General features: G+C 42.5%; 1 protein-coding gene across 1 annotated transcript in view; it reads right to left on the bottom strand.

The window, feature by feature from the left end:
- The window catches only part of INPP5F (inositol polyphosphate-5-phosphatase F), an 83,551-nt gene extending 65,255 nt beyond the window's left edge, over nt 1-18,296 (bottom strand). Inside the window, exon 1 of the mRNA XM_047703560.1 lies at nt 17,983-18,296. Within this exon, the coding sequence (XP_047559516.1) occupies nt 17,983-18,079 (97 nt within the window). The 5' untranslated portion in view covers nt 18,080-18,296. The remainder of the gene's footprint in view (nt 1-17,982) is intronic.
- Between the last annotated feature and the right edge of the window lie 5,070 nt (nt 18,297-23,366).

Raw genomic sequence — 23,366 nt, 5'->3', positions numbered from 1 at the left:
ATACTTAAAAAGTTGTTCTTGGGGCACCTGCGTGGCTCAGTGGGTTAAGCCTCTGCCTTCGGCTCAGGTCATGATCTCAGGGTCTTGGGATCAAGCCTTTCGTCAGGCTCCCTGCTCAGGGAGCCTGCTTCCCCCTCTCTCTCTGCCTGCCTATCTGCTGACTTGTGATCGCTCTCTGTCAAATAAATAAATAAAATCTTTAAAAACAAAAAAAAAAGATTCTCTCAAAAAAAAAAAAATTCTTTACCCAGTATTAAGTATTTATTAATTTTACTTCCTTGTTAACTTTTAAAAGTCTAGCTACTCTACTGGAATTCTTGTTGGTGTATAGACTAAAAATACCCTGATTTCTCTTCAAACAACGTGCCAGAATCTCCTTATCAGGCAGGCCAAGTCTCAACATTGACCAGCACAGACGCCCCTCTATGGAAATCGCTCCAACTACCCATAAGCCTGTACCCTGACCTCAGAAGAACAGACCACAGTTGGAGGACTCTACCTTTTGGGTACCAAATGAGCCCAGAAACATGGAAGAGGAAGACAACGTTAGAGGTAAAGCAGCCAAAAACAGTTACACAGAAGTGGAACTTTATGCAGAAGGAAAGCAGCAAGAAAAATAGTGCAGAGGAAAGTGCAAAGTTTGTTCTCAACTTTGTCCCTTCAGTGGTAAAACACTTAGCAAGTACCTGCCAGGAACCAGGCGCTGTACCGGGCTAAGAAGATATAAAAATAAAGGGGCAAGCTGCCTGGAACAGAAGACCAGTGACTGCGGTGGAGATGTGGATTGATAAGATCGGAAAAAGTAAACTGAGGCCAATTACGAAGATATGAATAAAAAACTAATGAGCATGTGCTTCCTGGAGGCCAGCACAGGCAGATAATGGCATAAATAAAACAAGACTGCAGCCACGGACTGGCTGACAGCATTGACAGGAGGTAGAGCCTGAGAGTAGGGAAAGGAACAGCAGGCCTAAAACGACCTGGAGCTACATAGCCCAGGGGAGGGGGATGGGCAGTAAGTGAGGAATGCATAGGAGATTAACATGAACCACCACAGAGGAAGCCAGGGAAGGACAGGATGGGAATAAGCAAAATAAAAAATGCCACTGAAATATCTCTTCTCTCCAGAGTGGGAGAAGGAACAGAAGGGACAGGGTATACAGCAGCTGAAAGTGAAGGTGGGTGAGAACCTCCTAAATCAATATTCTTTCCCATCTTTGGCAATTGGGGCCAGGGGAATACATCAGCCATTCAAAAAATTAAAAACTTTAAAAATAAAAACTAGGGGCACCTGGGTGGCTCAGTGGGTTAAAGCCTCTGCCTTCAGCTCAGGTCATGATCCCAGCGTGCTGGGATCGAGCCCCGAATCGGGCTCTCTGCTCAGCAGGGAGCCTGCTTCCTCCCTTATCTCTCTCTGCCTGCCTCTCTGCCTACTTGTGATCGGTCTGTCAAATAAATAAAAAAAATCATTAAAAAAATAAATAAATAAAAACTAGAAAGAAACTATCAAGACGACCAAGTTCTGTCCTCTAAAGACTAAAAAGAATAGTCACAGATAATCTTTGAGGTCCAGAGATAGCCAGTTGAACCCATTAAGACTGAGTTCCTGGGGTGCCTGGTGGTTAAGCTTCTGCCTTGGGCTCAGGTCATGATTCCAGGATCCTGGGATCCTGTCCCACGTCAGGCTCTCTCCTGAGCAGGGAGCCTGGTTCTCCCTCTCCCTGTTGCTCCTCCTGCTTGTACTCTCTCTCTCTCTCTCTCTATGTGTCAAATAAATAAATAAAATCTTTAAAAAAAAAAAAAAAAGACTGTGTTCCTAATGAGATGATCAAGGAGAAATATGAAGCAGAAGAGATATTCAAGGAGGAAAACAGAAGATGATGAAGTCAAAAGTACAGGTGTAAAAGCTGCCATCGGAAAGGAATGACACTACCTTTTCCAGGTCGGGAAGGTGAAAGGCTAAATATAGCAATGGAAAAGCAGCAAAGGAAAAGATCAGATGGCCTTGACTCCGTAAAAACAGGAGTCTAAGATCTCTTTCCTTTGCGGGGAGGTAGGACTGAGGGGGACAGAGCAGGGCACCAGAGGCTTGGTATGGTGAGGGAAATCCAGAAAGTCAATTTTTAGAAGTTCTATGTGTGCTTGGAAACTTGGTGTTTTCAAGAAAAGTGTCAATCCATTAGCGGGTCATGAAATCTATTTTGTATAACAAGATCAGCATTAACATCAATGAAACAGAATAGAACAGACAACTGGAAAACTGCACCAGATAAAAAGAAAGGTTCCATGAAATTTTCTTGCTTCCAGGTCCATATGTTCACCAGGACATGATTTAAAAAGTACTCCTTATTATGGATCTCAAACATCTGAACATGCTATTTAAATTTGGGGCTCATTATTTCAACTTTGTTGATTATTTTGAACAACACTTGTATGTACTTGCTAATATTTTCAACTGCTTAACTTTAAAGTTTTTGAGAGAGGGCTTATTTTTCTTTTTTACTGTCACACCTTGTGTATATTTTTCCATTTCTCCTTCTTAATTTTTGCTTGAGATTTTGAGACTGCCTTGTTAGGCACATACACGTTCAGGATTAATATACCCTTCTGGAGAACTGCTGTTTCCTAGGATGTAATAACTGCTTTTAAATAGTGCTCTTTGTCCTGAATTCAAGTTTGTCTAACATTAATACCATGAAACAAATACAGTAGGCATTAGAAAAGGACAAATATGAACATTGCTAATCCGAATGTATCACTTCTACTCCCCAGAGCCTTAGGCACAAAGTCCAAATTCCTTGGAACAAAAGTCTGCATGGGCTGGTCCTGTCCACCCTCCTTCTGCGTTCCCCCACCCCAGCATCCTGGCCTTCCTACAACCATCCAGAAGTGTGAGCACGCTGGGTCTGGAATGCTGCTCCCCACCCACTTCTGCCTGCTTTTCATTCCAGACTCAGAACAAGAGTCACCGGTGTGCCCTGATCTATTCCCCACTCCACCCACCGAGTAGAATTCATCAGGCAGTCTTTTGTGGCCCTCCTGAACCTTGCCTGTATTTCCATCATGGTACCTTATTCTGGTTTCTAATTACTGGCATCTAATTATTGACTTCCCTATCTCCCTGACTGAACAGGAAGCTCATCAAGACCTAGTCTCATTGAGCGTTATATGTCCCTAGTACATGGTACACAGCTGGTTCCAAAATGCTAAATGGACAAATGAAGGTACGGCATGGAAATGGAGAGGGAAGTTGAGGTCCGGTAATTAACACTGAATCACACAGAAGGGTTCACTACTTAACAGTGGCAAAGTTGCGGTCACTTGGTCTATTTCAGATAAAGACATCAGGGCTGGCTGTGACATCAGTGCAACAAAGGCTTGTCAAAATCAGAACACCATTTCCCACTTAGTGCAGGATTCTTTTTAATGTACCTCTATCACCATAAGTTTCTCTACAAAAAGTACTGGAGTGTAACACCCTCATTTCACATTTGTACAGGGTTTTCAGCTCCGCAACATCATTTCAGTTGCACAAGTCAGAACCTGGGAGACATCCAAAGTGCTTTTCTTCCTCCCCAAGTCCTATTGATCTTCTCAATATCTGATGAATGTCTCACTTCTCTCCAACCCCACTGCCACTACCCTTGTCCAGGCCAAGACCTCCCCCATTCAGGTTCAAAAACGCTCTGGTCAGCCCTACATCTGGCAGGCTGCTCAACACATAAAAGGCATGCAAATATTTACTGAATGCACGGAGAACTCCAGACAGTTTGGTCCTGTGGTGTGGAGAGCTAGCTGTAAGGAGGAGGCTGAAGAACTACACAGGGACCACTTGGCGGGGGACAACAGAGAGTAAACGCAGGAGCTGTTCCATCCAGATGAGGCAGATTTGCATAGGAGACAGAATGTGAGGACCAAGAGACTAGACAGTCTGGGGATGTGGGCACAATGAGGGTACTGCCTGCTCTCTGAGGCCCAGGTGAAGACTGTCAGCTCCACTGCAGTCCCGGAACTCCTCTCAGCAACAGCTCCTCTGCTGTAAGTGGAAATGCCGTCTAACTTGCAGAGTTTGTAATAAGCATCAAATGAGAAATTATGCAAGTGCCCAACACAACGTCTGGCACACTCAATAATCTTTAGCTCAAGTTGGGAAATGTGTATGTGTTTAGAATTCCAGGTTTCTACCACTCAAATATCTCCACGATTTTTATTTCAAGGGTCTTACATATGGATTTTGTTAAAGAGAACAGAAGAAAAAAAACTTCAATATGTTTTTACTTATTAAATCTTATGGCAGGACCATAATTCCTGAAAGCCCTTTCAGAGTAATAGATGTTTTATGAAAATATCTCAATGTCTAGATATGCCCCAGAATCCTGTTCCCTTAAATCATGAAACACAGACCGATAGCTCTGATGCACCTCCCAACTAGGCATCTGGTCTCCGTCCCAGTAACCCATCTGGGTCCAAATGGCAAAACTGAGCACGACAGCCAGCTTTCTCCCTTCCTATGATCCTCCACACACAAGAGAGAGGGAGACTCTAGAAGAGGTAAAATCTAAAAGGAGGTAAAAATATACTTAGAGAAAAGACACGAATATTATACATGTGAAAATAAGTACTGGGTCCTAAATCATGAGAAACCACAGAAAAATATAAATAGAATGTATAACTTTTAGTCAGCAACAGAAAGACACCTGATGAAAATTTAAGCTGTCCAATGAAAGACAAAGAAAGTTGTAGGAAAAAGAAAAAACAACAACAAAAACCTCCCACATATACACAATAAATGGAAAACATAAATAAAAGGTAGAAATAACTCCTAATATATTAATGATTATAATAAATGTACAGTTTCAATTAACCACTTAAAGGAGAGACTTAAGTCTCAGCTTTTCAGTTTATTTAATTCTATGCCTGTTTTACTTGCCACTGGTAGAAGAGACTCATTTAATAGTTATTGAACCAAATGAATGAATAATTAAGTAAAAGTAAACATGAAAGATTGAAATGGAAAATGGATTTTCTCCTACCAATTGCTTATCTTCAATGACATTTAATAAGACTAACATCTCATTTTTACTGTTTTTAAAGGAAGCCCCAAAAGACCCGTCTTTTCCAATATGGCGCTTTTAATACTAAAAGCATTTATCTTTCAATAGATATAATAAATAGTGCAGTTGTAATTTCTCACAATGGAAGACTTACCTGAAAATTCGAGGATACTTTAAATTATCTTAAAAGGGTTAGCAGGGGCACATAGCTTCCCTGGCCCATGTAAAGACAAGACAAGACAACAGAGGAAGTCCTAAACAGGCAAGGGAACTGGCAGGCCTAGGAAGTGGTGTTGTCTAAACTGCTGGGACTCTGCTGCCTGGCACAGCACCTTGCACACAGTTCGCCTCAAAATGTATATACCTTTTTAACCTGTTGCTCTTCACCAAGGAAATAAGAAGTGGCCTTAGCAGAGTCTGTGGGTACAGAGGACACACACAGCTATTAGTCTGAGCATATGTGGCAACTACACTCGGTAACAGACACCTTGTCACCAATGTTAACGGCTACTCTGGAAGCAGAAGACAATGGCATTGCAGACAGCGTGACCAGTGGGCTTCTACCATCCTTCCACAGAGAGCAGCCGTGTAATGGATCTGCTCCAACCAACATATTGCTTCCTAATCTTTCCTTCAAAAAGTACAGTCCCATGTGTCATGCGAATTTGAAAGAGAAACATTTGAAATTTGCAAATAGGTTTTAAAATTTAGGAATTTCAAATTTATCTGGTAGAGTTGCTTACAAATTACTCAAGTACAGCTCTTTAGAAATAATGCCAAATTTAAATTAGTGAAATAATTAAAGTAACATATACCCAGTCTTTGGGTATTTTGTCATAGCTCAATTGTTTGACCCATTAGGTCAGTATTTCCACGCTTATTTCAGACCCATCGGGCAGTACATGGCTTCTATTTTCACATCCCCTCCTCTTCCTGCTACACAGAAAACAAGTGATTAAATACGGTGTGCCTGCACAGCCCATGAGTCATTCATTCCAAGAGCTCAGAGTGACTGGCGCTCCCTCAGCCCAAGATAAGCCTGGGTCTCACACATCTACTGAAGTTTATAGGCAGTTTCACTTGTATCTTTAAGAAAAAAAAAAAAGGTGCTAGAGTATGCATAAATAATCAGACCACGTTTCATTTCCTGGTAAAGACAAAGGATATTATTGCTCTGAAAAGACAATCACCAACACCAAATTCAAACAGATGAGGACAAGGCTTCTAACATGAGGAACTGAAAGTTCCCAATCTTAGCTCACGCTTCAGTTCTCAAAATTTAATGAAGCAAGGAAAACATGTTAGGGAATAATTTGACTCAGGTACTATCTTTTTTTTTTTTTTTTTCAAAGATTTTATTTATTTATTTGTCAGAGAGAGAGAGGGAGAGAGAGCAAGCACAAGCAGACAGAATGGCAGGCAGAGGCAGAGGGAGAAGCAGGCTCCCTGATGAGCAAGGAGCCCGATGTGGGACTCGATCCCAGGACGCTGGGATCATGACCTGAGCCGAAGGCAGCTGCCCAACCAACTGAGCCACCCAGGCGTCCCAACTCAGGTACTATCTTATCATTGTAAAGTTTGATATATATTTTTTTGAACTCTCTAACGGTAATTATTTTCCAGCATTCAGCAAGCTAAAGAGCTGACCCAGTTTAGAAGTTCCAGCAGCTGGTGATTTCGTGGGGTGAACTCCAACTCAATGGTTGCTGATGATCCTGGCTTCTCAGGATCATCATCTGGGAGCTTTAGAAAATGCAGATGTGGGGCGCCTGGGTGGCTCAGTGGGTTAAGCCGCTGCCTTCAGCTCGGGTCATGATCTCAGAGTCCTGGGATCGAGCCCCGCATCGGGCTCTCTGCTCGGCAGGGAGCCTGCTTCCTCCTCTCTCTCTGCCTGCCTCTCTGCCTACTTGTGATCTCTCTGTCAAATAAATAAATAAAAAAAAATCTTAAAAAAAAAAAAATTAAAAAAAAAAAAAAGGAAAATGCAGATGCCTGGGCCCCACCCCTTCAGAGAGCCTGAGCCAGCTGGTTAGGATGGGGCCCTGGCACAGGTATTTTGTTAATCTCCCCCAGGTGATTCTAATGTACCAGCAGATTGAGAATTACTGGTCTAAGGGATTGTGGGTTATTGGGTGGAACCTGCATAAGTAATTTTATCCTATCAGTTTGATTCTAGATGATGCCTGCGCCATATAGGACCCGGAAGCACTCCCATGAAATAAAGTACTAGGAACTCTATAAAGATCACATAACATAGTTAGTTGGCATAAAAGCTGATCTAAACTAGTATAAAGAAATATTTCAAAAAAATAACCTTAAGAATATTTAAAAGATGAGACACTACTTAGGAAAGGGATCTTAAGAATTTCTAGACTTTTCTATTAAGATGGGGAACTAATTATGGTACAGTAACAGAGCCACAAAGTTTTGACTATGATCACGAAGGATATCAGAAATGGCTTTTTAAACTCTACAATAACCAATCTAAAAATTGTTATGATTCTCTGACATGCAAAGTCCCAACTGTCACATCTCAAGAAAAGGCCAATGCAACTCAAAAAAGAACAGAGGACAATAAAATAAAAAAGACTTTTGTGAAAGGTCAGACGATGTAATCAGGTTCTGGGAGGACCTGCTGAAAATGGAAACGTACAAAATTATGGAAGGTATGGACTTCACAGGGCATTCAGAATACTGCATAGGAGACACATGTTTAAAAGACATGGCTTGAGAATAAATGAAGGCAAGTACAGCTTAAATTACAACTTTCCAAACTCATTACCTTAAGAAGCTGACAACATAGTCAGTTCAAATAAGGATTAGATAAAATCATCAAATAATAAACTCCTAATGCATTACCCAAGGGTTGGGATATACCCCACACCTTCTGTGTTCCCCAAAACTGTTCTTTGATGTATCTTTCAGAAATAGGATCCTGAAAGCTAAATCAGAGCTAACAATTGGTATTTCTTTTCCTCATTTTAGAGCTTTCAACCAAGATGCATAAAATTAACACTTCAATAATTAAATAGATGCAACCTTTCTCCCAGCTGGTGTTCAAATGATTTCCTAGCCTTTCCCAAAACTCTGTTCAAAACTCTTACTTTCTTCCATCGAGGGTGGCTTGTATTGTTTATTCTGCCACCATATGTCCCCAACGAAAAGCTCGGCCTTCAAACCCACATCAGGTCTAGAATTTGCCCTTTTAATTGGCCTCAAATGAAGATGCTTCTAGATCAAACACAGTGCCCTGTGAGTGGGAGGTAAGGGGGAGTGCCTGTAAGATTTCAGTCTGGCCATTAGGCACTACTCATTCTCATAAACCCTTTTTTTCTTTCTTTGAGTACCCAATTAGGATGAAGTCATTATGCATACAAAGAGTTATGTCTGCCAAGAAAAAAAGTCCTTAAAAGTCTACCAGTGTATACAGCTATTTTTCCAGGGCTTTCCACTATTACAGACAGAAGCAACCCTACTATTTAGAGCTGGAAGAAACTTTACAGAATAAAAAAAAAAAAAAAAGAGCACCTTTCTTCCCATTTTCTTTATTAGGAAGAAAAACAGATTTTTCACTACCTTGAAAACAGATTTTCACTACCTTGAAAAAAGACAACACTAAATCCTCAAATTTTAATACCCAACACAAGCCTCCCAACAGAACTGGGCCTTAAGCTCTGTCACAGCATCTGTCACTCTAGAATCCTGTGTAGGTCTCTCCCCCACTGGACCACGGCCTCAGCTACAAGGTACAGTGTTCTAGCCACCTTTTTCTTTGGCACAATGCCCAGTAGACAGGTCCTCAATAAATGTTTAAAGAATAAATAAATGACTTCACAGAATTTCAGACTGAGTAGAATTTGGAAGGAGAAAGAAACAGAACATAAAATTACAGGGGGGGAAACGAGGTGGCTTCTTTGCAAAAAGGGAGTTCAGATGGTCCCCCCCTCTTGATGGTCTGACTTTTTGACTTTACAATGGTGCAGAAGCACTATTCATGCAGTAGAAACTGTATTTTGAATTTTAAATTTTGATTTTTTTCCTGGGCTAATGTTATGCCAATATCATATGCTCACAATGCGGGGCAGCCCCGGCTACCTGTAGCTCCCAGTCAGCCATGTGATCCCAAGGGTAAACAGCCCACACACTGAACACCCATTCTGTAGCCATACAACCATTCTGTTTTCACTTACAGTGCAGTATTCAATAAATTACAGGCGACGGTCAACACCTGACTATAAAATAGGCTTTGCATTAGATGATTTTGCCCAACTGTAGGCTAACTAAAGTGTTCTGAGCACATTCAAGGCAGGCTAGGCTAAGCTATGTGTGGGAGGCTAGGTGTATTCAGTGACCTTTTGACTTAACGATATTTTCAACTTACAATGGGTTATCAGGATGCGACTCCATCATAAGTCAAGGGAGATGTGCACTGGAAAGAGATAAAGGGGAACAAATGAAATAGCTGCTAGAAATGAATCCTGGAGTCAGGAAACACAGGGGCCCAGGAGGAAGAGCAGCAAACTATGACTCTGCTCAACAACTTCTGCACCCTGAGGGTGCAGGGGGTCTATGTGCCTGAAGTAGCGAGAAGAATGTATACACCTGGCATAAAAACAATGCATAATGATATTCAGGAGCATTAGTGATATTATACTGATATTTAGTTTTATACTAAAACTAAAAGCATTAAGGCAGGGTTTAAAATTTCCCAATTATTTCAGATCTTGTGACTTTTTCAAATTGTATATATTGACCACTGCAGAAACTGTGAAATTTGAAGTTCAATGTAAGTGAAAAGTTGTTTCAAAAAAAAAAAAAAGATTCATAAAGAAAATGTACTTTTAAATATCCCACTATCAAGTTATAGAAATGCAGGATTCTGAAATAAAATGAATCAACTTAAAAGAAAAAACAAGGAACACAGACCTAAAATCAACCTGTATTTCATTCAACCAGCCTTACCAAAGAAAGCAGGCAGGAGTGGATGCTTTTTTTGTGAATGAGAGCAGTTTCTGTAAGGGTCTCACAGCAACCGGAAAATGAGTCATCCTAACAGAGCATGGGATTTAATTAAGATCCTACCAGTATGTGTTGTGATAGTACTACAATGCTAAATGTTTGGTGTTTATCATCAATTCTAAAATACTACTTAACATTATCAACAGCTACTGATAATTTTTAACATGTATTATTTCTCTATTTTGTTAAATATACTCCAAATGTTCTTCTCAGCTCAATATGGTCAGTTAATACATAAGGATTATAACTTAGGCTAGCTAACGAGTAATTATTTGTTAGAGGTTCTAGGACATTGCTGTTACTTCTCAGGGCTTGTGTTTGCAAGACTAAATTTTTAAAGGTTATATTTTAAAACATTTGAACAGAAATAGACCAGTTTGCAGTTTATTCGTACAAAGATAGTAATATAGCTTACAAAGATCTAACACGTTTAAATCCCCATGAAACCACACCAAACCACCCAACCAATGGCAAAACTAGTCTGATCTTCCAATAGTCTAGTATCTATCTGCAAATAGGTCACCTAATTTTGTTATAAATTCAGCAACAAGTGATTTTTTTGTTTTGTTTTGCATAAGGGCCAGTTCAAGAAAAATAAAAATGTCTTTGTATCCCATTTATTTTCATTCAAAACGAGAAGAGATTTATTGAATCCCAGACTTAAAAGTTAGATTTCCTCCCTTTATGAGTAAAATGACCACAAGAATGGGTTTTGGTTTTTTGTTTTTGTTTTGGTTTTGGTTTTGGTTGGCAAGAGAGGCAGTGTTCTGGTCTTCTATTCTTATACTCTCGGTTTAATCCTCCCAACAGACCCTTTGCTGCTGAAGATATGCAGGGTCGACCAGGGACTAGAATCATTTCAATTCATTCAATATGATTTTTACAGAAGACCTGCTATGGGCCAGGTGCTAGGGAAATGGTGATACATCTATACTGCCTTTTCTTTTTTTTCTTTTTTTTTTTTTTAAGATTTTATTTATTTATTTGAGAGAGAGACAGTGAGAGAGAGCATGAGCGAGGAGAAGGTCAGAGGGAGAAGCAGACTCCCCATGGAGCTGGGAGCCCGATGCGGGACTCGATCCCGGGACTCCAGGATCATGACCTGAGCCGAAGGCAGTCGTCCAACCAACTGAGCCACCCAGGCGTCCCTATACTGCCTTTTCTTTACTGGGGCTGAGGTAGGCAGTTAGGACAAAGGGGAGTCATGGTGCTGGGCATCCGGGAGCTGCATGAATGCATCCGAATTTCTGAAACACCAAGCTGTCAGGGCTCCCTGGTCTCTGGCACCTAAATGCTCTAGCCTACAAGGCCTCGACACTGCCTCTTCTCTAACTCCAGCCTTTGGAAAGTCCTGGCATCTGCTGGCTCAGGCCTGAGAACATAAGCATCTAGGAACCAGTGATTCTACAAAAGTTCTAGCCCGCTTTAAAGGTGGTTTTCCTGGAGACCTCTCTCTTCCACTCCCTCTCTGCTTTATGTGCTCTGCAAGGATGCCTGTGAAATTGGATCTGGGACTCTTGATAGACTGCTAAAGGCTTCAGGTTGCTCATCATTGGCTGAACTAGTTCCCAGTCAGTACATATCAATGTTTCTGCTCCAAGATCTACCCTGTATCTATTCCCTTCCCAAACTGCAGATGTTCTGAAAACTTAAGGGAAACCTGATCAACTGACCATAACTTGGAAAAAGCACTTGGCAATCTATTCTAGAACAACATTCTCTGCAACTACATAAACTAATTTAGCAACAAGGGGTCAGGGCAGGGGTAGGGTCAAAGAACCAACCAGTAGTCCCGTTATCAGCCTTTCATTCCATATAGATCCTTTCTCAATATGCATGCTTTGACATTTGAGGCTTTTTTATTTTCTCCATATGCTGCCCTATAATGATTATGATAGCTAAAGATATATTTCAGGTATTACCCATAAAAATATAAATCCTGTAACTGTAGTCAAGAAAGTAGAAAGGTAAAAAAAAAAAAAAAAAACAAAAAAGAACCAAACAGGGAAAAAAAAAAAAAAAAAGAAAGAAAAGAAAGTAGAAAGGTTTGTAAAAATGCTTTTGTCATTATTGAGGAAAATTTGGCTTTGGAGTCATATACTGAATTAGAAGCCTCATCCTCTTACTCTGTGAATCTGGACATGTTACTTCTTTGTGCCTCAGCTTCCTCACTTAGAAAATGAGGATAACAAAACTCTCCTCCTGATGTTTATTGTGGGGATGAAATGAAATAGAACCTATCAAGGGCTTAGAACAGTATCTGATTCAGAAAAATGCTCAATACATAAAAGCTGTTGCTATTACTACTATTAAACTCGGTTGACAAAGTAGACAACAAAATATGCATAAAAACTTCTCCAAATCTGTACTACTTGATTGCAAATGTCATCATTCACTTTAGACTATTTTTTTGAAGCTAAAGAAGTGGGGAGTTAATTTAGAAAGAGGGGTCTTTTCTACTTTGCATGCATCAATGTTCATTAAAAACAAATGTACAATCAACCTAACTACTAGCCTGTTAGAAATATAAAATATTGATATAAAATATAATATATAAAATATGGGAGAAAAGTGGTTTGGGGTATAAAACTGCTAAGCAATTCAAAGGAAGACCAAAGACACCAGGAGAAAAACCTAGTTATTCAACCAAATGGTTAAAAAGATTTTTACAATAGATTTAATAATCAGTTTTTTAAAAAGTTTTTAATTATTTATTCTAGAGAGAGAGTGAGTGCAAGCACACACCTATGCACACTAGCAGGGGGAAGGGCAGAGGGAAAGGGACAAGCAGACTCCTCAGTTGAGCGCAGGACTTGATCCCACAATCCCAAGATCATGACCTGGGCTGAAATCAAGAATGAGTCACTCAACAGAGCCTCCCAGGCGCCCAAATAATCAATTTTTAAATTAAAATGCCCTACAGCACCTGGGCTCAGGTCACCATCTCAGGGTCCTGGGATCAGGCTCCTTGCTCAGCAGGGAGTCTGCTTCTCCCTCTGCCCCTCACTCTACTCATGCTCTCACACACTCTTTCTCTCTCTCTCAAATAAGTAAATAAAATCTTAAAAAATAAATTAAAATGCCCTGTTATGTTTGGCATGGTAATTTGTGATTTTTAGAAAACATGATTTTTTTTAAAAGATAAAGTTCAGGGATGCATGGGTGGCTCAGTTGGTTAAGTGTCTGCCTTCAGCTCAGGTCATGATCCCAGGGTTCTGGGATCAAGTCCCACAGCAGGCTCCCAGCTCAGTGGGGAGCCTTCTTCTCCCTCTGCCTGCTGCTCTCCCTGCTTGTGCTCAATTGCTCTTTTGCTCTCTGACAAATAAATAAAATCTTCAAAAAAAAAAAAAAGATAAAGTTCAAAATCATTTTTTTCCAAAGTAAATACCAAATGACACTGAAAACTCTAAATAAACTGAATCTAGTTTCATAGGATTCTTCAAAAGAGATAAAAGTTCTATGTGGATTTTAATTCCATAATTATAATTTCTCATTCAAAAGAAGTTAACTTCATATGACATACTAAAAATAATTTTCACACACACACACACACACAAAAATCTCTAAGAAGAACAGGAACACTTTTTAAGGTTTCTGTGAATTCTAACTGAGAGCTACTATCCCCTCCAAAAAAATGTTCTCTGGTATTCATCATTTAGAGTATCATATCTATAAATATAGTTTACATGCTTATGAATGTTATGTATATGACAGATGCTTTGCCATCTTTTTATGGTCAGTCTCAGAATAGAACGAAGCAATACTCAGCAGGAAATTACATGACGCCATCATATCAGACAAAGCCACAAGGACTTAGTGGAAGCAATTTTAAGACTAAAGAGATAAGACTATATCACCCTTCCCCAATAGTAGACTGTATTATAGTCCTTTTTAAGTCTTTAAATTATAATCTTTATTCTCAGATAGTAAAACACCACTCTTAGGAGATTACTGAATATTCACACAGAGCTTTATCATTTTTCCTAGTAGAAAATAAAACAATCTCTGGTAGTCATTACCCTGCAAAAGACATAAGCATCCACCAAAAAGCAGTTGTTAGGTATGAATGCAGACTCCTCACTACCCTTAAGAAACTGGAAAGACCAAGAAAAAAATAACAGTACTCAAGTGTTTAGCTAGAAGAAAAAATTTTAAAAATTTAAATAATGTTAAAGAAGAGAAGGAATACTATCACAAAGGAAGGAATACTACCACAAAGACTTAAAAAAAAAAAAAAGGTGATGCTAAATCAGATAGAAAAAAAACACAAGTGGAAATTCACTTTCCTCATATTTACTTCCTCACCCAGCTGGACAGAGATTTTCTGCCCCAATTAGAAGATATTCTAAAACAGGGCCTAAAATTAATATTAAGCATAACACAACATCCTATTTTTATGGCAATGATATTACGGAGAAAAAAACTTGCACTTTACCTCAGCTCAACCAAAAAGACCTTCCTCGTCCTAATTACTCTAAAGTCCAGACACCAAGATGAGTAAGTACGGTTCTTGCCTTGGGGAATGCACTGTCCACTAGGGAAGAAGCAAGCAAACTATTTTCATATGATGATGCATTATGGGCTATAAGAGAAGTGTGCACTAGACATAAAAAGCACCTGGAAACACGATAAAAGTGACCAATAATTCTACTCCAGGAACGTGGGCTAGGGTGAGCAGAGTATCTGAGCTGTGCCTAACAAATTAGGCAGGCAAAGGGGCTGAAAGCATTCCAGGCTCAGGAAATGATCATTTTAACTTTAAATATCAATAGTGATTCTTCTGATGTCTCTAGGAAAAAGAAAAGTACTGTTTCAGGTTGTTCAATAACCACAAACAAAAACCACTACGCCCACAGCGTTTTTTTGTTTTATATAATACTGCCCTTTGGAAAAGAAAAGGACTTGGTCAGTAATCTATTCAGTTAAATAGCCAATAGGAAGCAATGAGATTTTAAATGCTGTCATTACAAACAACAGCAAAACTGTCCGTGAAAGCAGAGGGAAAAGATCTAATAAAATGAAAACAATATTAAATGATCCTATAGAAAGAGATCTGAAAAGCACTTATCCAATTAAAATACCATTATTAATAGCCATTCCTTAGAAAGGATCTTGAGCAGTGCATAGGAAAAACTATTTGGTGAAGTTTAATGCATGGGACCCCTTACTCACTGGGTACCCTTGAACACCTAAAGATCAAAACAGACTGTTACTTCAGAAACATAATGGCCTCTTCCTTCCTCTAGATTTTTGTTCTCCTTCTCTCTGTGGTCTCCTATATCCTCAGAAGTGATATAAACTTAACTGCAAAGACTACAGACATTTTATTCTGAAAAAAAAATTTTTAATTTGCCTTTTGATATGGACTTCAGATATATACACAGTAATACAAATCACATGGCTTACTCCAAAAACCTAGGCCCAGATAACCCTGTGAATATTCCTTAAAGGCTTAATCCTGTGACTCATCTCAGTTTCTTTAGCTCAGAAATATGGGTCTCAGTAGCCTTCCACTGAAAGCTGCTAGCCAGCATCCAAGAAGAGTTGACTAAGTTACTTCACTTGAGGGGAGTAATTTATCCCCAAGCAACCATTAGGACTGGAGAGACTCCTGGTACAAGAAACAAACACAAACCAAAGAAAATGGCAAATAATTCACTTAAAACCCCTCCTATTCTGAGGACTCCTGTGACCTTACCTCACTGCATGTAATCCACTAGCTTGGTTCACCTCTGTCCATCTTAGAGGCTAAGAGAAAGGAGAGTGGCCCTAGAAATGGAAATAAAACCAAGACTTCCCTATTTATATATGTCTTAATCAACTGCCCAAATTCACAGGTGACCGCCTAGAGAGCTCCTGTTCCTTTACAAAATACATTAATTCTGGTCCTCCAAGATGTACACTGAACAAACACTGAACAAGTTGGTATTGGTTTTTGTTTTATTTATTTATTTATTTATTTGACATACAGATCACAAGTAGGCAGAGAGGCAGGCAGAGAGAGAGGAAGGGAAGCAAGTTCCCCACTGAGCAGAGAGCCCCATGCGGGGCTCGATGCGGGGCTTGATCCCAGGACCCTGGGATCATGGCCTGAGCTGAAGGCAGAGGCTTTAACCCACTGAGCCCCCCAGGCGCCCCAGCTGGTTTTGGTTTTTTGTTGTTGTTGTTGGTATTGTTTTAAAAAACATTTCTGTGATGTACAAGGACTCAAAAGCCCAACTCTCATTTTATAGTTGAGGAAATGAGGCACAGAAAAGTGTTCTGTCCAATGAACTGGAGATGATCTCAAGTTCCGGGCAGCTGTAATCGTCAAGCCCTAAGAGTCTAAAGAGTTGGCTCATTGGCAGCCTGGAGAATTTTGCAATCTACCTTTCCCCAAGGAACATTTGAAACCTTACCCCAACCTGGGAGCAGGGTGGTGGTGGGGGGGGGGTGTGCCAGGCAAGTGGTCAAATCAGGAAAAACAGAGAACAGAAGGACTGGAGACTGGTCACAATTATCCTATCTACAACGACTCTGGTCCCAAGATCATCAGGGACGTTCTCTGGGTGTAATCATTTCTCTTCCATTCTGAATAGAGGAAATAAAATGTAATAGCTAGAAAATACACCCAGAGCCTTGGGAAAAATAACAAGTTTTCCTTCACCGCTCTCACAAATCAACTAGGTCTTCTTAGGAAAGCCAGAGAACCTGCCAGAAAGTGTTCTGGAGGCTCTCTCTGTGAGCTCAGGCAAGTTACTCAAGCTTCACACCTGTCTTCTCACCTGAAAAAGAGGATGCCACCACTTGCTTCGGTAAGGCTGTTGTGGGGACTGGGAATAATACATTAAGGGAAAAGGTCCCTGGACACCATCTTATACACAGGAACAGCTGTGATAAGCAATGCTCATTTGGACTTTCTCTACTTTTCAATTCATACCATGTAATCCTTGTCTACCTCACACACAAGAATCACACATAAATTTTAAATGTTCTGGCTATTTCTTTAGAACTCTGTTCTCGCACTTCTAAAGTGAAAGCTCTCTGAGGTGATGAGGAAAAGGAACAGGCAACCTCAAACGGGGAGGTGCTACCGAGTCCCCCCCACAAAGGAAGCCGCCTCCTGGACCCTTGTCCGCTCTCTGAGGGCAGGGGCTGCTGTCTGACTCACCGAGGTCAACTAGTTTTCCTCACGCAGACTAATCCGGGCAGACCTAGGCATCTCCTACCAGCTTACGCGACACCCAGACACGGCCCCACGATACATCCTGTATGACAATACTGAGTCATACGAAAGTATTAAAAGTTCAACATTACAACGCAGTTCAGTTGTAATACTAAAGTCAAAGAAAAGGAGCTTTAAAATCGGGTGCCTATGAGGTAACCAGAACGAAGTCACACCTCTAACAAGAAGGGACCAGAAACACACAGATGTCAACAGGGAGTGACCCTCCTGCAGGACGTTCCACTGAACCGGCGCGATCGTTTCTGGCCCAAGATCGGGCCATGATTCGAACCCAGAACTTGTCTCAAAGGACGTGCCAGAGCCGCTCCGGAGTGGAAGAGGCCTTTAAGGCCAGGCGCCCCTCACCCGAACTTTCCGGCTCGGCTCCGGTCCGCTCTCCCGGGCAGCAGAGCGGATCTCAACGCCGAGGCGCGCTCGGAGGAACGAGGGTCGCCGGCCCTTTGTCCCCCGCGGAGCGGCAGAGGCGAGACAGGCGCTCCCTCCCGTCAGGAAATAATGACAGCTCGAGCGCCTCGGCTCGCGCCCGCCCCGCCCCACCCCGCCCCGGGCGCCTGGGCCGCAGGCGGCGCCCGCCCGCCCGGCTGCCCGCGCTGAGGGGCGGCCGCGCCCCCTCCTCGTCCCCCGCCCCGCCCGGCTCCGCCGCGCCGGGCCCGGCCTAGGGCCATCCCGCGCCGCCAGCCTCACCGGGTCGGAGCTGGAGGCCGCCGTCGCGGCGGCTGCACCACAGCGCGCGCTCGCCCTGCTGCAGGATGTAGTGGTCCTTGGCTTGGAAGAGCTCCATGCCGGCCCCGGGCTCCGAGGGAGGAGGCGGCGGCGGCCAGGCGCGCCCCTGTCTCCGCGGCCCCCGGTCCCGGCGGCGGCGGCTGCCCGCGGGGGGCGCTCGGGGCGTCCTAGTCGGCCGGGGCCGCCGGAGCCCGCGCCTCGAGGAACAGCGACTGAGGGAGCGCCCCAGCGGCCAGGCCCGCGGGAGGAGAACGCGCACCGGCGGCGGCGGCGGCGGCGGCGGCGGCGGCAGCGGCGGCGGCCTTAGAGGCCTCTCCCCCAGCTCCGCCCCTTGCCCGGCTCCGCCCCTGGCACAGCTCCCGGCCCCACCCCCTTCCGTGGCTCCTCCCCGGCTTCAACCAGGCTCCTCCTCCTCCCTGTCGCCTCCGCGCGCCTCTTTCTCCTTTCCGTGTCCCTTTCCGCCGTTTCCCGCCGCCCTCCAGCTTCTCCCGGGTTTCTCCTCCTAGCTCCTCCCCCAGGCTCTTCCTCCCTGCTCTCCTCCACCCCCGGCCCTCCTTCGGCTCTTCCTAGGCCCCGCCCCTTGACGGGCCCGCCTTCCCTCCAGAGGCGAGGGCTGGCTTGGCTGAGACAGCCTGGCCAGCTGTCCTCATGCCGTGTAACTTCTGGAGCAGAAGCTCTCTTCGTGGGATCTTCCCTCCCATACCAGAGGGTTATTAACTACTTTCACCAGCCCTGAGGAAAGCCCGGCCGACTCCTTACATCCAGCCTGAAACCCCCTCCTCCCGGGGCCTGAGTTGCCCTCAGAGACCCAGACCAGGAGAGCCGGGAAATGCAACCCAACACGCTGGTTCCTGGGGTCTAGCCCCAGAGCAGGGCCGTCCTCTGTGTTGATATTTACTCTCAGAACCTTGTGACTTTTGACGACAGCAGGTATTCAACAAATACACATCCAGGAGCATGTAACAGTGAGAAACACACAAGTATTGGCACAGGGCTCTAACTAGCGAGGAAGAAGGGAGCAAAATTCAGAAGCTATCGTGTCCCGAATTAAGTAAGATGGGTGTGAGAAGACGTCAAAAAAGTAAGTCATCAGTGAAGTAGAAGGGATCTAGTCTGACAAGCCTCCCCCAACCCCAAAATCTTTGAGCTATTTTGGAAGTCCAGCTGGTATGTTGAACCGAATATGGCTTGGGAGTCAGGTCCCTGGTTCCAGGTCCAGCTCCGTGATCTAGTGTGTGATCTGGGGGAGCTCTCCTGGTCTCAGATGGTGGTTGAACTAAATGGTCTTTAAATTACACTCTCAGTTTTATATGCTACTTGCTACTTCTGTCTCCTGCATTCTGTAATGTTTTAGAAGGGAAGGGGGGAAAAATGAGGTAAGACACAAGAAAAGGAAGGCAATAATTTTAACCTTCTGCTTAGATAAAAGTGAGAGGGCCCCCAAAGCAGCAAGGAATTCCATATTAGCCCACACTGATTTCTCTGCTGAATTTCCATAGCACAGAAAGACCCATGATGACAAACTGTCCTGCAATCTCTGATAAGTACCAAGCCTCCTTGGCTGCCCAGATATCTTAAACATAAAAATCAAGAGGAGTGATACTATATCAAAGCTTTATGATGTAAGTTGGACACAGAAGATAATGGAGACAAGATTCAGTAAAACCATCGGTTTCAGCTTTACTGCTGAATTCAACCATATGTTGACTTTCCTTAGCAAAAATGAATAGGTAATGAAAAAGTCCTGTGATGACTGTATGTTCTACAAATTATTGTGTTTTTTTAAATTAATCGCATTGTCAGATGTGAAGAAAACAATGCTATTGTAATTGTTTGAAAACAATTGGCTGGTTGATTGAAACTTTTCCTGGTGTTTTGAATCAATGATTCCAACCCTAGCTACCTATTAGAATTACCTGGGGAGTTTTTCCAACCACACCAATGCTAAGACCTCAGACCAATGAAATCAGAATCTAACTGGGTTAGGCTCTGGCATCAGCATTTTTTCCTAAGCTACCGAGAGGATTCTAACGCGCAGCCAGAGTTAAGCAACACTTTTTAAGATGAAATTAATTGGAAAAAACCTGTCTGATAACAGCTTAGCAGAAAACAGCAGTCAATCATTAACTAATACCATTCTATGGGGTCGGTTACCTATAAATCCAGAGTTAACAAGCAGAATCTTTAGGAGAGAGAAAACCTGAAGAAAAGTTGCTCCTGGAAACTGACTTTCTCCCCTCTCTCTCTAAATGCATGCCTGGCTGAGCAGAATGAATTGAAAGAGGAAATACTCTGTCCTTAGCAGATATCAGGTCCCCAGTCTCCTGCCACACCTGCCCTGCCTTGCTCCTGCTACAGAATTCTTGAACCTCAGACCCTGCAGCTTTCCCATTCTGTGGCTGGCCTCCCCATCTCTGGCCTGTGGCTACCTGCTAGCCTCCATCACTCTCTTCCAGCTTCCAAATTCGAGGCCCTTCTGCCCTTGAATGATGTCACCCAGGTTGTGCCCGAAAGTCCATGTGATGCTGTTCTGCTTTTTAAACAGGGATGACCCTATCTTCTTTTCCATGTATGGTGTCCTTATACTCATTTAAGCATATTCACTAGGGAGGTAGGTTGTAGTATCCAGCTCTGTGTGATCCCAGTCAAGTCAGAAATCTTTTTTTAGTCTGTTTTTTTATTAAAAGAGATGATTACCAAGGGCTTTTCCAGCCCTGAAATCAATGAATGTGAGGAAACGTGTCCACATAGTTAAACCTCCGCAAATAATGATGGTAAATGACTCAACTCTGATTATTGATTTGGCCTTCAGTATCAAGTTTATTATTTGTCTCTGAGATTTTGAGGTTCTGATTGGACTCTAGTGTCCTCTGGTGAAATTTGACTTTTAACATCATTTCCTGTCTACTTGTCCACAGTCTTGTATGCTGTTTGTCTATGAGAACTTTCTTCAGTCTTGTTTGTATAGGAGAAATCTCCCGAAGGAGGGACTTTTAACAAAATACATGTTCTGCCTGCCAGGAGGCTGCTCATTCTTAGCAGCGGAGGTGGTTAAAGGCCCCAGGGACTTATAAGCCAAACGTTCACATTTGACCAATCCTCAGCCAATTTCTCATGGATTTGCGTGCCAGTAAACTTCTGCTACCTCCTCCCATAATTTCACCAGGGAAAACTGGAAAGTGTGACAGCCATTCTGGAGCACTTTGACATATATAAAATTGTTTGACAAAAGGGGGAAGGCCTCTCAGGAGACTGTCACATTGGTCTAAAAGAAAGAGATTGCTTTGTTCACTGGAGAAGACCATCTCCTTAATTTCTATACTTTAGGGGGTTAAAAAGTACTCAGTGTTTAATTGGTCTGATAAAATTGTCCACCCAAGTCATTGTTTAACCAGCTATGATAATTCTTTCATGTGTGTCTAAGAGAGAAAAAAATGAATCTAATCTCTCTGCATCTAATCTCCTTCCAGAGGGAAGATAATTAGCCTTTACAGTGATCATTTCATATTTGTCTAAAGCCAGCTCTCTCTCTCACTTCCTCTCCATTAGGCATTTACTTTTCAATTAAATAAAATGGTTAAAAAATTAGTTCTAAAAAAGCTAATTTGAAAAAAATGTCCAAGATATACTGTTAAATAGAAAATGTCCAAATTGCAGAATAGTATTTTAAAGTATGCCATTCGGGTTTTTAAAAGGGGAGAATGAGAGAGAAAGATGTTTTTTAAAGCCCAGAAGATTTCTGAAATAAAATACGAAGAAGTATAGTTACCTCAGAGCAATGTGAAAGGGGAGTGGATGAGAAATGCAAGGAGGGCAGAAACTTCTTTTTAGTTTATATTCCTATACAGTTTGGTTTTTGAACCATGTGTTTTTAATGCTTTAAATAAAAAACAACAACAACACTAGTTAAATGTGTGTGTATAAAAGTCCTTCCACCACACACAAAAACATTTTTAGGTAATCTACTGCCTGAGGGTCTAGAACCTTTGTCTGGACAACCAGAAATCCAAGGCATGGGTTTGTTGTTTTTGTTTTTTTAAAGATTGTGTTTATTTATTTGACAGAGAGAGAGAGATCACAAGTAGACAGAGGCAGGCAGAGAGAGAATAGCAAGCTCCCCACTGAGCAGAGATCCCGATGTGGGGCTGGATCCCAGGACCCTGAGATCATGTGGGGCTGGATCCCAGGACCCTGAGATCGTGACCTGAGCCGAAGGCAGAGGCTTAACCCACTGAGCCACCCAGGCGCCCCGGCATGGGTCTTTTTATTTTTCATACGCTGCTTAGTACTTTTGAGCTTTCCTAACATCTTAAATGCTGTCAGAGTGAGGTATGATTAAGTAGATAAGCCATTTTCCTGCACTGTATACTTTTTTAAACAGAGCATAAGGAACAGAGATTTTCTTAAGCACATTTTCGAAACCACAGCAATAACCGTGGCTTGTTCTTTCCTTCTACCAATTATAACTCTCAGGTGGATGACCTATTGGGTTGGTACCATCATAAATCAATAACAATGGTCAAAAATGCTGTCTGTTAGATAATCATATTAGAGATTTTTTTTTAAAAGAATGCTTTGGCAGGGGCGCCTGGGTGGCTCAGTGGGTTAAGGCGATGCCTTCAGCTCTCATGATCTCAGAGTCCTGGGATCGAGCCCCACATCGGGCTGTCTGCTCAGCAGGGAGCCTGCTTCCTCCTCTCTCTCTGCCTGCCTCTCTGCCTGCTTGTGATCTCTCTGTCAAATAAATAAATAAAATCTTTAAAAAAAAAAAAAAAGAATGCTTTGTACTGCCCCAGGAAATAACATGGAGGACTTGCTCCTAGAGAAACTTGGTACATCTTTGGAGCTGCTGCCCAGTAGATTTTATTTTTTTTTTAAGATTATTTATTTATTTATTTGACAGACAGAGATCACAAGTAGTAGGCAGAGAGGCCGACAGAGAGAAAGGAAGAAGGAGGCTCCCCGTGGAGCAGAGAGCCTGATGTGGGGCTCGAACCCAGGACCCTGGGATCATGACCTGAGCTGAAGGCAAAGGCTTTAACGCACTGAGCCACCCAGGCACCCTGCCCAGTAGATTTTAAATCCACTGTTTCTTTTCCTGGTGAAAGAAAAAGAAAATCTCCCAGTCTACCACAATTTTGTAAGGGTAGCACTTGGCAACAAGGAAATACAGGATTGCAGTTTTCCTACTACTGTTCCATCCTTTTTCCTCAATTTTCTAGCCATTCCTCATCGAGCCTGAGTTAGCAGAGAAGGTGTGTATTGGGGGATGGGTGTTTGTAGGGCTCCCGACTGGATGGGCAAGGGGGTGGGGTACACAGCTTGTGGGGAGCCAAGAGTGGAAT

The sequence above is a fragment of the Lutra lutra genome, chromosome 14 (assembly GCF_902655055.1).
Source record: "Lutra lutra chromosome 14, mLutLut1.2, whole genome shotgun sequence".
Lineage (NCBI taxonomy): Eukaryota > Metazoa > Chordata > Mammalia > Carnivora > Mustelidae > Lutra > Lutra lutra.
This window is presented reverse-complemented; position numbering and strand designations above follow the sequence as displayed.